Source organism: Anolis sagrei, chromosome 2 (assembly GCF_037176765.1).
Source record: "Anolis sagrei isolate rAnoSag1 chromosome 2, rAnoSag1.mat, whole genome shotgun sequence".
In the NCBI taxonomy this organism is placed as follows: domain Eukaryota; kingdom Metazoa; phylum Chordata; class Lepidosauria; order Squamata; family Dactyloidae; genus Anolis; species Anolis sagrei.
Window position 1 is genome coordinate 186,527,196 of NC_090022.1, and position 15,648 is coordinate 186,542,843.

Sequence of the window (15,648 nt, forward strand, 5' to 3'; positions counted from 1 at the left end):
TTTGAAATCACTTGACATAGGTTTCGTACCCTGTATCCTTTCATTTTACCAGTCCGTTAGACTCAGAATTAGAGATTCAAGTATGGTAAATAGAGACACTGTTCCATTCTTCTGATATTGTTGGAGAAATAATAGTGAGACAGTCTGATCTTTGTCAGTCATTCTAAATTAGGAACGAGATATTCGGTTTGAAAATCTAGGTACAAAAGAGTGTGAACTTGTTTGTGCAGCAATCAAGTGATGGGCATGCTGGAATTGGTGTGGACTGACCAGGTTTTCAGGACCCATTGCTAAAATGATGCTGAGTGACTCTGGCCCCATCTACACTGTCATATAATCCAGTATCTGAATCCAGATAATATGCTTTGAACTTGATTACATGGCAGTGTGGACTCAGGCTGGATCTTCACTGCCATATAATCCAGATTTGTCCACATTATTTGCTTTGAACTGAATTATATGAGTCTACATTGCCATATAATCCAGTTCAAAGTAGATAATCAGTACTTGCAATTGGCTCTTCCCTTTTTTCCACCCAGAAAATACACATTAGAAGGTGGGCACAGCGTGAATAGCTCAGTTCGTGGCAGAATTACTCTTTTGGGCAACAACTTCCAGGATCCCAAACTAATATAGTGTCACAGGAATTATGGGAGTTGAAATTCAAAAAAATGCAAAGGGAACAAAGGTCCCTTCTACACTGCCATATATTCCAGATTATCAAAGCAGATAATCCACTTTATTTGCTTTGAACTGGATCATTTTAATCTGAGTTTGTTGACCAAAAGGTTGCAGGTTCGAATCCAGGGAAGCGGTGTGAGCTTCTGCTGTCAGCCCCAGCTTCTGTCAACCTAGCAGTTTGAAAACATGCAAATGTGAGTAGATCAATAGGTACCACTCCGGCGGGAAGGTAACAGTGCCCCATGCAGTTATGCTGGCCACATGACCTTGGAGGTGTCTATGGACAACGCTAGCTCTTCAGCTTAGAAATTGAGATGAGCACCACACCCCAGAGTTGGACACGACTGGACTTAATGTCAGGGGAACACCTTTACCTTTACCTACTGCCATATAATCCAACTCAAAGCAGATAATTTGGATTTTATATGGCAGTGTAGACAGGGCCCAAACTAAGGGCCTAAATAACTTAATGATCCTGTCCAATCTGGAACCTAAACAGGTCATCCTTCGTCAGTACTCTGATGGGAGACCAGCAATGGATCCCAGGTGCTGTGAGCTATATTTCAAGGGAACTGATACTAGCCAGTAATAACCATTCTTTGCCTTTTAAAATCCTATGATATTTATGAGGTTTGTGTATGCATAGATGTCTTGAAGTCGCGTGTCATAAGTGGTTGGCAGGCGACTTGAAAGCAAACATACACATGCATACATTGTTCAGACTAGGGAGGTTCTCTGGCAACAAGGGAGATGGCAAAGCATCTTCAAGGGGCCAGGGCATGCTGATTCAGGGAGGGCAAAGATTCTGGCGGCCTCCTTGGCGCTTTGCTGCCCTGCATTTGACACTTCACTTGGCCCTGGGCTTCCTCCCTCTTCCTGCCCAGACCCCATCCTGCTTCCCGGAGGGAGGAGAATCCCAGCAACCCATGAGATACTATTGGCCAGGAAAGGCAAGCCCAGGCAGGAATAAAAGGTAACAGAGAGCATCTTGCCTGAACTGTTCAGAACTGACTCCCTTGCTGACAGCTCTAGCACCATGAGCAGCAGTTTGGCTTTGTACCGTGGCATCTACACTGAAGAACGTTTCCAGCAGGTCTATGGAGTGGCTGCCACTCCAGAGCCAGGGGGCAGCTTGGCAGAGATGCTGAAGGGCAAGCTGAGCCGGGGATGTCGATGCTCCCGGGCTGCTGCCTGGCACTTGTTCCAGAGGAGGCTTCCGATTGCCAGCTGGCTGCCCAAGTACCAGCCTAAGAAGTGGCTCCCGGGGGACCTGGTGGCAGGGCTGACTGTGGGCATTGTACACATCCCACAAGGTGAGTCAGTGAGTGGGCATGAGGGTCTGCTTCGAACCTAGAAGGCACAGCATCAATTGCATCTTAAAAGGCTGAAGAACAACACGGCCTGGAGAAGGCTGCTCAAACATACAGGAATAACAGTGGGGGCTCTTCTCCCGTACTGGAAGTATTATTGACTGAGCTGAACGGCAAAGAGTGTGTGTGGAAATTGGAGGAAACAGAAAAACCACACATAGGTGTCATCCATGTTTCTGCACTTCCCCCTGCTTAGGTTTCTCATCTTTCAATGTTTTTAATCCCACTTTCAATTAAAACAAATCTGATTTTACGTACCTACTTTCTGCTCGTCTACAACAACTTCAGTTTCTCTCTCTCTCTCTCTCTCTCTCTCTCTGGTTGCCTTCCTAGTTCCTGATCTCTTCTTTTGCCCATCCAGTTTCTGATTGATGCCACTGCTCTTTTTGTTGTTGTTGTTGTTGTTGTGTGCCTTCAGATCATCCCCAAAACTATCACAATATTGCCTCTTCTACAGAGCTCCGAACTTTGCTGTTCCCAAACCCACCCACATGAGATTTTGATTTCAGCCTCCTGTAGACTGGGTTTCTTACATCCACCTTTTGACATTGATTCCCTCTAAGTTTTATTTGATCTCTCTCTCACACACACACATACACATACTTCTCTGTTCACCTGTAATTCTGTTCTTCACACCACCAACTTCTCACTTCTTCCCTGGTTCCCTGCAACTTTGATCAGATTCCTAGCTTTGAAAAAATATTCTAGAGATAGCTTTTGCACTTTCTAAGGCTGCAATCTGTTGCACACTTACCTGAAAGCATTGGGCACAGAGGAACGTCCATTGCAAGTAAACACACAAAGCGCAGCTCAAGAGCCCATATTGCTTCATGAATTGCTTTCTCCTTTTTCTGTGGCTCTGTCACACATTCGCTGGAGCAGGACGTGAATGTAGCTATGTGGCAGAATTAAAACAAACCTGAGCAGCTCCTGGATGTCTTTCCAAACCCAGACTGGAATCATGCCATGCCTGCCCCTTTTAAGGTGGCATTCTGTGTGGCATGATATGCAGCAATGGGTTGCATGGGTTGCTGTGAATTTTCCAGTCTGTATGGCCATGTTCCAGAAGCATTCTCTCCTGATGTTTCTCCCACATCTATGGCAAGCATCCTCAGAGGTTGGGAGGTCTGTTGGTAACTAGGCAAGTGAGGTTTATATATCTGTGGAATGTCCAGGGTGGGAGAAAGAACTCTTGTCAGCTTCAGGCAAGTGTGAATGTTGCAATTGGCCACCTTATCATTGAATGGCCTTGCAGCTTCAAAGCCTGGCTGGTTGCTACCTGGGAAATCCTTTGTTGGGAGGTGTTAGCTGATCCTGGTTGATTCTGATGCATTGCATGCTTTCTGTATCCACCTTTTAATAGGAGACATCTGAGAGGGTAGTTTAAGAGCTTAAAAGTGTTCATTTGGTGGATTTTTCCACACTCAAATCCCACCAAGCAACATTGGATACCAGAGTCTATGAGTATATCTACACTGTAGAGTTAATGCAGTTTGATACCACTTGAATTGCCATGGCTCAATGCTGTAGAATTGTTGGAGTTGTTTGGTTTTCCAATGTCTTTAGCCTTGTCTGCCAAAGAGTGCGAGTGCCGCACCAAATTCCAACTCCCAGGATTCTATAGCATTGATCAATGGCAATTAAAATGGTGTCAAATTGCATTCATTCCACAATGTAGAGTCCATTCCTTCAGAGCCTATTTTTATGTTGATACCTCATTTGGCTCCCCCCCCGTGTCTTAAGACATGTGGTAGTCTGTTGCAACAGAAACAGTACTACATCTTGAGACACCTTAACAAAAGTACTTTCTGTTTGTTGTCAAACTTGTGTTCATGGACTTCACCACTTGCATGGCAAGATGGGGTGTAATACAACAACAACAACAACAACACAACAACAACTTGGGAAGTGTCCGATGTGTGATCCAATACAACAGCCAGAATAGGGATCTTGTTTGCTGTGAACTAATCTTGTTGTGTTTCAAATAATAATAATGATAATAATAATAATAATTGTCCAACAAAGTATCCAACGTGTGATTGAAAACAAAAGCCATCATAGTGATCTTGTTTGTTGTGTTCTAATCTTGTTGTGTATCAAATAATAGTAATAATAATAATAATAATAATAATGAATTTATTGCCCGCCTCATCCTGCAGCTCGAGCCAGGATACAACATCATTAAAACAAGAGATAGATACTATTAAAAGACATACAACAAAATACACAGCTGAAATACAAATTGAAATCCACAAATGAAATGCGAATTAAAATACTTAAATATTAAATAGTAAAATACTGCATCTGATAAGACAGATTCTACTCAGTGAAAGTTTATGCTACAAAAATCATATGATTTTGATACAGAAATCACTTCAGTCATTGAGGACATCGTGGTCATGTTATTATGCATAATTCCAGACTTCAGAAATATATCAGTAGCAAAATGAGGCACAGGTCCTTGAGGTGCTTCCAAGATACGCTTTGTATGCATTGGAGCACGGGATACATGGCTTCAAAGTTACCTAGACACTTTGTTCCAGCTACTGAGCACTGATAATCTGGATGAGCCAGCATGATCAAATGTCTGTTAGATCCCATTTTTCCACCTGGAACAAACTCAAGCCATCCTTTCTGTGGTGTGTCTTCTTCTCCACCTTTCTCTGTGCTAGTTGCCTCCTTGTCCCTCTTAGGAGCAATTGTAATTGGCACATAGTATATAACTGTTAACAATCTCACCAAGACCAGTCCAGGGTTAAAGGTTTTGACTTGGGCTTGGATAATCCTGAGCTGGTAGCTCTAATTTTCTGTTTGTTCTTCATCCTCCAGGAATGGCCTTTGCTCTCTTAACCTCAGTAGCACCAGTTTATGGACTCTACACCTCGTTCTTCCCTGCTTTGCTATACATGCTTTTTGGTACTGGACGTCATGTCTCCACAGGTAAGTAGACCATAAGATGAAGCCAGAATTGCAATAGCCATCCTCGGACTTGGGGTTAGCCATTCTTGGGGGTTTGGATGTCATACCGTTCCACAGATTTACAGCCACAACATATTACAGGTTGAGCCACGCTTATCTGAAATGCTTGGGGCCAGGAGTATTTGCATATATGTACACTAGCCGTCCCCTGCCACGCATTGCTGTGGCCCAGTCTGGTGATCTGGAAAATAAAATAATTAGAAAGTGTTGGTTTCTAATATATGTAATGTATTTATGCTTGTGGGTAAACACTATTTCTTGCTGTTTCTTTGTCAGTGTTGATGTGGAGATTGTCCAGTTTGCTTACTCTGGAACATGCAACATTTCATTGCCCTTCTGTAGGGGTCCATTTCAAATGTATGATATTATATCTGTGTGTGTGTGAATCATATATATCTATTAGGGCTGGGCGGTTTCGTTTCGTTAATTCGTAATTCGTTAATAATTCGTTAATTTTTTCAATTACAAAACGATAACGAACCATTCTGGAGCAATTATTAAAAAAAACGAATTTTCAAAAACGTTTTGTAAATGCTTCGTATTTCAATATTGTATTCGTTTGTGTTATTGTTTTGAGGTCGTTTCATTATTATTTCCGCATGTCTGGGCCAGTTTTATGGTTTAATTAGTGAAAAAAAATTATAATATCACACCAACAGTCAACAACAGAGGGAGAGGGAAGCTTCAGAAGGTTTTGGAGGTTTTTTAGCGTATTTCGCGGTCGCGTCCGCCATTAACGAATCGATTCGTTATTGTTTCGGAAATCGATTCGTTAATTTTTTACCATTTACGAAATTTCGTAAATATCGAACTTTTTAAAAGGAAAATTTTGTAATTATTTTAAATATCGAAACAAAAAAACCCCCCAAATACAAATCGATTTTAGAAACAAATTTTTCTGTTGTTACCCAGGCCTAATATCTATCTATATCTATGGCTGGATGGCTCTTTGTTGGGAGGGCTTTGATTACGTTTTCTTGCTCTTGTGAAGGAAGTTGAATTGGATGGCCTTAAGTATTTTCTGTTGGTCATGGGGGTTCTGTGTGGGAAGTTTGCCCCCATTCTGTCGTTGGTGGGGTTCAGAATACTCTTTGATTATAGGTGAACTATAAATCCCAGTAACTACAACTCCCAAATGTCAAGGTCTATTTTCCCCGAACTCCATCTGTGTTCATATTTGGGCATATGGAATATTCGTGCCAAGTTTGGTCCAGATCCATCATTGTTTGAGTCCACAGTGCTCTCTGGATGTAGGTGAACTACAACTCCCAAACTCAAGGTCAATGCTCACCAAACACTTCTAGTGTTTTCTGTTGGTCATGGGAGTCCTGTTATGCCACATTTGGTTCAATTCTATCATTGTTGGAGTTCAGAATGCGTAGGTTAACTATAAATTCCAGCAACTACAACTCCCAAATGACAAAATCACCTTATTTTGAGTGATAGTCACTCCTTGGGTTAGTAGGTGTCTTGTGTCCAAATTTGACGGCAATTCGTCCAGTGGATTTTGAGTTATGTTAATCCCACGAACGAACATTACATTTTTATTTATATAGATAAGGAGATATCTTGAGAGGGGACCCAAGTCTAAACATGAAATATATAGCTTATATACATGGCTTGGTAATTTTATATGCAACGTTTTTAATAATTCTGTGCATGAAACTAAGTTATAAACATCACTAAGCTAAGCTTCTGGCATTGGGCTGAGCATTTAATGACATAGCATGCCCAAGATCAAATCCAGCTATTACCATGGGCTGCTGAGAGAAGTTTCAAATTGGTTTTTAAATAAGCATGCTGCCTGGAGGTCTGGTGGGGTCTTTTTCTTTGGAGGCTTTTAACATAAGTCTGGCTGGCCATCTTTTGGGAGTGCTTTAATTGCATATTCCTGCATAGCAGGAAGCTGGACTGGAATGCCCTTGTGGTCCCATTGAATTCTATGATTCTGCTGTCACCTTGCCATATCCATTTAAGTGTGGGTGGGCAGATGGTAGCATCTTCTGCTGGTTATCCTTCCCATGTTTCCATAGCCACTGCCTCTTTCATCTTTTTTCTTATGGCAAAAAAAAAAAATCAAGAGAAAAAGACAGAACTATTGGACTTTGAAGCTCCCATGGTCCTTGTTTCTCAGCCTGTCCCATGCCATCTGTCCAAATCCCTGAGACAGAGCAGGAGATGTTTAATCTCTTGGAATATGGAGAAAAACAGTGGATGATACAGGTGGAAAGTAGAATGGGGAGACTATGGGTGATGTAGCAGATGCAAGATATTTATGAATATTTAGGAGGGCAAGCCCAGAGCTTGGCCAGAAGCTTCCAAATCCCTCAGTCAGCAAGGACCATGATGGCTGGGGGATTCTGGAAGTTTTAGTCATAGAATCATAGAATCAAAGAGTTGGAAGAGACCTCATGGGCCATCCAGTCCAACCCCCTGCCAAGAAGCAGGAATATTGCATTCAAATCACCCCTGACAGATGGCCATCCAGCCTCTGTTTAAAAGCTTCCAAAAAAGGAGCCTCCACCACACTCCGGGGCAGAGAGTTCCACTGCTGAACGGCTCTCATAGTCAGGAAGTTCTTCCTCATGTTCAGATGAAATCTCCTCTTTTGTAGTTTGAAGCCATTGTTCTGCGTCCTAGTCTCCACCAAGGAAGCAGAAAACAAGCTTGCTCCCTCCTCCCTGTGGCTTCCTCTCACATATTTATACATGGCTATCATATCTCCTCTCAGCCTTCTCTTCTTCAGGCTAAACATGCCCAGCTCCTTAAGCCGCTCCTCATAGGGCTTGTTCTCCAGACCCTTGATCATTTTAGTTGCCCTCCTCTGGACACATTCCAGCTTGTCAATATCTCTCTTGAATTGTGGTGCCCAGAATTGGACACAATATTCCAGGTGTGGTCTAACCAAAGCGGAATAAAGGGGTAGCATTACTTCCCTAGATCTAGAAACCATGCTCCTATTGATGCAGACCAAAATCCCATTAGTCCCCAAAAGGTAATCTTCTGTATGTGTCTAGCACTCAGATTCATTTTTCTCTCGCTTGTCGCCTGATCCTTCCGCAGGTACCTTTGCTGTGGTCAGCCTAATGACTGGTTCAGTGGTGGAGCGTTTGGTTCCTGTGTCCCTGTCATCCAACGGCACAGTCCCTAATGAAGAAGCTTTGTTGGAGGGGCAACGCATTGGGGTGGCTGCAGCCATGGCTTTCCTTGTAGGACTCCTCATGGTAAGTCTGTAGGTTCTGCTAGAACTTGGTAGGGATGAGCCATTCCAAAAGACTAAAATACAAAGTTAAACCCACAAGGGAAGATATTTAGCATAATGGAATGGTTTGTGATTTTTCATAGGGTGCATGAAAGATGAAATAGTGAGTCAGAAGTATACTTCTGGACATGAGGGCTCCATTTCTTTTGCCTAATCCTTTTGAAAAACCATCTGAGTATCTGAGCATCACCACATTCGGTGGCCATTAATCCCTTACATTAATGCCTGATGAACTATTTTTGTGTTTATGTTCTGTAGCATCCTAGATCTAAAGATACCAGAGTCTGCTTTCTTAAATTTGGTTCTCTTGTCTTTTGGAACGATCTTCAGCAATTCCGCAGATCTTTGAAATGTCACATTTCCATGCCTACTTCCACCATCATATGGACTAGAAACCCGATTAAAAAATAAAATCTTTGAGGAATCTGAATCGTGCACCTGGTTCCACATGCTATGGCTTTCATTTTGCTTGGGGGTATAAGCATTGGTCTACACAACCATATAATGCAGTTTCGGAATGCAGATTAACTGCATTGAGTTGGATTATATAGCAGTGTAGGTCCAACCTCTGTTGCTGCTGGTCCTGACACTTTCCCCTGCTTCATTCCCAGATTGTGATGTTTACGCTTCGCCTGGGTTTCCTCTCCACCTACCTCTCAGAACCTGTGGTCAAGGCATTTACCAGCGGTGCTGCTTTGCATGTAGTGGTGTCTCAGCTCCAGAGCCTGCTAGGACTGCCTCTGCCACGACCTGATGGCTGCTTTGCCATCTTCCAGGTATTTGGATCAGTGCTTATGTCTCTGAGGAAACCAGAAATATATGTTTAGGGGTAGAATGCTTTTCTTATCTCACTCCAACTGATCCTATATTAGTTGAGCTCTGACAGGTAAAGTGGTGTCAATCTACATTGCTTCTACATGCTTTCACCATATTTGAGAAAAGGATGTAAAGGTGTACTGGTCCTTACTGCTCATGTTGATTAGTACTGGAAGCTTTCAGTAAGCAGAACTTCCTCCTCTTCCCAAGCTGCTACAAGCATTTCCAGCTCCTCTCCTTAATTGGAAACATGGACACCCTACATACAGAACCCTAAACAGCTGGGAAGCTGAATACTTGAAGAAGCACCTCTCCCTATATATGGGTGTGTGTGTGGCCGTGCGCATATATATCTATATACCGTATTTTCTGGTGTATAAGAATACTTTTTAACCTAAGAAAATCTTCTAAAAAGTCAGGGGTCGTCTTATACGCGGGAGTAGTCTCCTACACGGGAGTAGTCTTATACGTGGGAGTAGTCTTCTACGCAAGAGTAGTCTTATATGCCAGGTATCGTCTTATAGAGCGGGTGCTGAAACTTCCAATCCAGATTGGAGAATCTGTGGTTGCCGCATATGGTGCGGGGAGCTAAAAAATGGCAGTGGCTGCGTCCCTGCCGTATGCAGCGACTGTATGAAAGCATTAAGGGCGACGCTGTACAAGTACGGTAGAAGAAAATCCATTCATCAGGATTCGTGGACTTAATGCGGTTCCGATGGTGAGGTGAAGTGGTGCCTCACCGGGAAGGTGTAAGTGAAAGGCGGAGCAAGCTGCAAGCGTCTGGAGTGCCTGGGGTATGGAAAAAGAGATAGAATTGCTCTGGGCCCAGAAAAACATACCTCTTTTACCTGTCTGGCCCACCCTTGTATCCTATTACCGTACCTCCTCCTCTGCCTCTCAGATCTCGTTCCTGAAGACTGCAGTGAAGGTGTGCATGTGCGAGATCTGAGAGGCAGAGAAGGAGGTACAGTACAGTAATAGGAAAAAAACCATATTGAAATAAAATCTGATGCTTTTAAAAAATTTATTTGTGCTGGAAGAGGGGTAGTCTTATACGGCAAGTATATCCCAAACTCTATATTTTAACTGGAAAAGTTGAGGGTTGTCTTATACACCAAGTCGTTTTATATGCTGGAAAATACGATGTGTGTACACACCCACACACACACGCACACACACAAACATATACACACCTGCTTGAGGACTGAGGGTGCATCTACACTACAAAATAATGTGGATTGACTTCATTAATAGCCATGGCTCAATGCTATGGAGTCATGGGAGTTGTAGCTTGGTAAGACAATAGCACTCTTTGGAAGAGAAGGCTAAAGAGCTTTTAAAACCACACATCTGATTGATCCACACTATTGGGCCATGGCAGTTCAAGTGATATCAACTACATTAATTCTACTTTGTAGATGCACCCTAAGAAAACCTATGAAATGCATAAGGTAGAGATAAAACTCCATCTACACTGCCAAATAAAATCCAGATTATCAGCTTTGAACTGGATTATATTAATATACAATACCATTTTATCTGCTTTGACCTAGATTAGTCTACACTGCCATACATGGGATTATATTAGTCTACCTGTTAATGTCTAATTAACAGATAATCTGGATTTTGTCTGGCAGTGCAGATGGGGCCTAAACAACATGTGACTTGAAGGCATGTACATATACATGGTTTTAATGCTTCTGGCCCTTTATCGCTCCAAATTGTTGAATCATTCCACTTGTTTTACATTTTTATCAATTTGCCACCCTGAGATACTGTGAGAAAAAGGAAGGATTTATTGCCGTGCTAAGTTATTCAAACATATGGCAACCCTAAACCAAACATGTTTTCTTGGCATGAGTTGTTCAGAGCAAGTTTGCCACTGCCTTCTTTGTAGACTGAGAGTGTGACATGTGAGTTTCCATTTTTGAGTGCGGATTTGGATTCAGGTCTCCAAAGTGGCACTCCAGTGCTTGAACCACTACACTATGCTGGCTGCCCCAAAAGGGCACAGGATGAAAACATTTGAAGAAATAATAAATAAATAATCCAAGGAGCACCCTATGTTTATACATTTGTGTTTTCTCCTAGACGCTGGCATCTGTTGTGGAAGCCTTGCCTTTAACCAACATTGCTGAATTACTTATCTCTGGCCTCTGCTTGGCTGTGCTGGTGCCCATAAAAGAGATCAACAATCGCTTCCGTAGCCGGATGTGGGTCCCCATCCCAGGAGAAATCATCATGGTGGGTATAAATTCTTAAACAGGAGAAATTGTTGCTTTCTTCAACTGCATCCTCCTTCTCCTTTTCCTCTGCCAATTTGTTAGTATTCTGTCTGTCTCCTCAAGGAGGTGAACATTTTTTTTAAAAAAAGTGGAATTAAACACATACAAGAAGTGTGTGGCCTTCATGTTTGTTTTTGTCTTTATTGTTCTTGACAGGTACTGCTGGCCACTGGGATCTGCTTTGCTTCCTCCCTAAATACTCATTATAAGGTGCAGATTGTTGGACACCTCACAGCAGGGTAGGAGCCTCTTTCTTTCTCTGCTTTCCAATTCCTTCATGCTGACTGAGGGCATAGTCACTGTCCATCCTGTTGATCTGAGAAATGGAAGGGCACCTTCCTTCCTTGGCCTTAGAGTAACATAGACGTGCACCTGGGATGGCTCATGGGTTGGGGAAGGGAAGAGCTCAGTCCCTCCTGACACTCAGTGATTCCCATTCCATCATTCTTTCATGCAGGTTCCCACAGCCCCAGCTCCCAGCCCTGCATCTGCTGCCCCAAGTGCTGGGTGACACGGTGGCCCTCACTTTCGTGGCCTATGCCATCTCAGTGTCCCTGGCCATGATCTACGCTGAGAAGCACCACTATATCATTGACCCCAATCAGGTGTGTGCCCAGCCTGGAAAGCTAGGGTCTTCTCAGGGTGGGCAGAAAGAACTTGGGTGCTCCTGGCCAGGGATCATTTGCCCCAGTACCGTCTCTACATTGCCTGTTGAGCCTGCTTCCTTTTCCTTGCACCCAGCTTTTCCCTGAGCTCCCTTCTCCTGTATCTGACCTTATGGGATAGAAATCCAGCCTCCACACCTGGGAGTATAACTTGACCACCCAGACAGGACTGCACTTTGGTTTACTTGCTAGTTTGGGGATGTGTCACCAAAAAGTGAAAAACAAGAGCCACAAATCTATGGGCCTTCCATACTGGGCTTCAGGTGTGTGCTGCATTTATGGGAATCTGGGCAAAGGAGAGCTGAGCAACACAAGATACAGGGGTGGAGCAGCTCCTCAATTCTTGCTCTGTTTTCATTGGCTTCTGGCTTCGCAGCTCAACTGGGAAATTTCAGGGCTGCAAATCACTCTAGAAATTTCCATATTTGCTGTTATTGTTCATCGCTTCATGCACCATTGTTCTTTCAGCTCTGCTTGAAGCATTGTGAGAGCTAAGTTGTTGCCTTTCTCCTGTCTTTACTAATCTCTCAGCAACTTCCTTCTCTCGCCTGATGCCCTCGTAATGCATTTTGCCTGCCACCAAGTTAGCCATATACTTGTAGTTCAACACATCTAGCTTGGTAAAGATTGTCTACAGACATTAGGGATCTCAGGACCTAAAACACGAGATTTTCCATGTTAAAGGGGGGGTGACTACATGACAGTTCTAAATGCATGTTTTTATGTGTGTCAGGAATGACTTGAGAAACTTCAAGTCGTTTCTGGTGTGAGAGAATTGGCTGACTGCAAGAACATTGCCTAGGGGACGCCCAGATGTTTTACCATCCCGTGGGAGGCTCCTCTCATGTATTTGCATGAGAAGGTCGAACTGACAGACAGGCACTCATCTGCTCCCCGGATTCAAACCACCAGTCTTTTGATTCCCCTTTTATCCCTATTCTTGCCAAAATGTGCATATTTGCATCACTGTATCCCCGCATTTGGGAAAAACACATGATTTCTTCCCACCTGCCCCTGTGGAGACTGCTCCAGCACATGTCCACTTTTTAAAAGTTCGAAATAGCTGATCAGCTGATTGGGCTGTGAAACGGACACACAGCTGGTTTAAAGGAAACACCAATAGAGAGCAATTGGAACTCTGAAACTCTTTATTTTAAACTTTATAATATTAAACAGACATTGAAGAAGCAATTAGGGGAAGGAAGAAATCCCGCTGAAGTTCTTTTAAATTCACTCTATTATGTGCTGGACCTCATATGCGCACATGCAAATCTTCTTATATTTATATTACTATATTTGCACATGCGCATATACAGTTCAGCGCATAATGGACTGATTTTTTAAAAACTTTCACCATATGTCCCCCTCTCCGCTCTTCAGCTTGTTCCGATACAGAGGAGGCCTATGAGGATGGCGGGGGAAGAAATCCTGGGACCTACAGGTGTGTGAGGGGACATGTTCTGAAGTCTTGGGTTTCTTTGCCCTCTCTTTAAAACCCACATTTTTGTACTGTCTGGAAGTGCCCTCAGTTCTCTTTGAACAGTCTTTGCCTGAGCTCCCCAAAATGCAAAGAAGATACTTTTAAATCCAAGTAGGATAAGGAGAGTTTAAGCTAATGTATTATCTTGTATGTGCTTCCACTCTCCGACATAGGGAACCTTGTAACCAATGTTCTGTGAAGTGTGTGGTTTCCAGGCTCTATGGCTGTGTTCTGGTAGCATTTTCTCCAGATATTTCACCTGTATCTGTGACTGGCATCTTTAGAGGATCCAGCCACAGATGCAGGTGAAACATCGGGAGAAAATGCTGCTACAACATGGCCATACAACTCAGGAACTACACAACATCTCAGTGATTCTGGCCATGAAAGCTTTTGACAATACATTGTGTGAAGAATTTATGGGAATAAGAGAGCCAGTGTGGTGTGTAGTTTCAATATTGGACTAAAGCTCTGGAGACTAGTGTTTGATTTCCCCCCTGACCATGGAAACTACTGTGTGGCCTTGGACAACTCATACTCTCTCAGCCTTAGAGGAAGGCAAAAACAAACTTCCTCTGAACAAATCATGCCAGGAAAACCCAATTATAGGGTCACCTTAGGGTGTCATGAGACAGAAACAATTTGAAGGCATACAGCAGAAACAACAATTTATGGGGATGCCAGTGAGGTCTCAGGGCTGTTACTAACAGGTGTTTTGCAATATCCCATGAGAATGAATTACTCCTACAGGCTCAGATTGGGCATTCTTCCCCTGCTTCCTTCCTTACTCTGGCTCTGCTCTCACCCCCACTTCCTCTTGTGTCAAAGCAGTTTCAGATTCAGATATTCCCCCATTCTCTCATGGGTTTCTTCTTACTTGCTTTTGTTCTCCCACAGGAACTCCTGGCTCATGGCCTTTCAAACCTGGTCTCCTCCCTATTCACCTGTTTCCCCAGTTCGGCCACACTGGCTACAACCAACATCTTGGAAAGTGCTGGTGGACACACACAGGTACAAGGCCTAAATCGGCCCTACCATTGGGTGGAATGAGGAAGCTTCCCCAGACTCAGGCCCGTAGCCAGGATTTCGATTTGGGGGGGGGGGGGTTTCAGGGGGGGTTTCGGGGGGGGGCTGAGTTTCGGGGGGGGCTGAGTCTGAGTGAAAGAGGGTCTACCCTAGCCAACCTATACCATTATCATTAACCTTAACATTAAAATCTCTATGCCTCAGGCCACTGAGGATTGTCCTAAAAATTAAAGCATTAAACTAAACATCTCAGAACTCTAAGTCTTTGGCCATGTGTGCCGTGTCTGACTGAGATAAGCCGCTATTGTGTGTTGTTAGGGAAGGCCTTCTTCCATAAAAAGGTTTTCACCTGGGAGCAAAAGGCCAATAACGAGGGGAGGGAATTCCAGAGCCACGGGGTCATCACCGAAAAGGCCTCCTGTCTCGTTCCCACCAACCATATTTGTGATGGTGGTGGAACTGAGAGGAGAGCCTCTCCTGATGATCTCACGGCTTGCGTGGGCTGATAGAATCCTTTTGGCACAAAGAGACATGCGTAGGGAAAGCATCAGCATCTGGAATTTGTTGGTCACCATGCAGCGGTTAAAGGCACAGGAGCTCAGCTAGAAAATGACTAGTTGACAAACTGAGCCAGAGGTTCACAGTCTCGGAGAAATGTGAAAAGTGTTGCCAGGTTTTGATGGAAAGCGGCTGTTCTTCTTTAACTGGAAGAAACCAAGAGGCATGAAAGTGGTGAACCTGTATGTGGCAACTCTATATGAAGCTGTGAACTTGGCAAGAAGTGATTGTATGAAGTGCTGTGCTGCATTCATGCAAGATAATTTTTGATATCATGATAATCATATCTAGATAAGACACAGCTAGTTAACAGCTCCATGGATGTCTGGATTTCTACTTTGAAAAAGTATTTTACACCAAGCTGAACACAGAATGCATATAACATTGTAAAATTAAGCAGTTTGACACCACTTTAACTGCCATAACACAGTGCTATGCTAGGAGGTTTTTTGCCAGGTGGGATGGAAAGTCTAAGGTAGAGTGCTGGTGCATCACCAAACTACAAATCCTAGGATCCCATAGCAGT

The 15,648-nt window shown here is 43.4% G+C and overlaps 1 protein-coding gene across 1 annotated transcript in view; it reads left to right on the forward strand.

Annotated features, from left to right (window-relative positions):
* Positions 1–1,696: 1,696 nt before the first annotated feature.
* The window catches only part of LOC132767714 (solute carrier family 26 member 10-like), a 30,106-nt gene continuing 16,154 nt past the window's right edge, over positions 1,697–15,648 (forward strand). The window contains exons 1-8 of the mRNA XM_060762965.2: positions 1,697–1,994; positions 4,881–4,991; positions 8,094–8,254; positions 8,904–9,068; positions 11,200–11,352; positions 11,550–11,632; positions 11,851–11,998; positions 14,436–14,549. Of these exons, the coding sequence (XP_060618948.2) occupies positions 1,718–1,994; positions 4,881–4,991; positions 8,094–8,254; positions 8,904–9,068; positions 11,200–11,352; positions 11,550–11,632; positions 11,851–11,998; positions 14,436–14,549 (1,212 nt within the window). The 5' untranslated portion in view covers positions 1,697–1,717. The remainder of the gene's footprint in view (positions 1,995–4,880; positions 4,992–8,093; positions 8,255–8,903; positions 9,069–11,199; positions 11,353–11,549; positions 11,633–11,850; positions 11,999–14,435; positions 14,550–15,648) is intronic.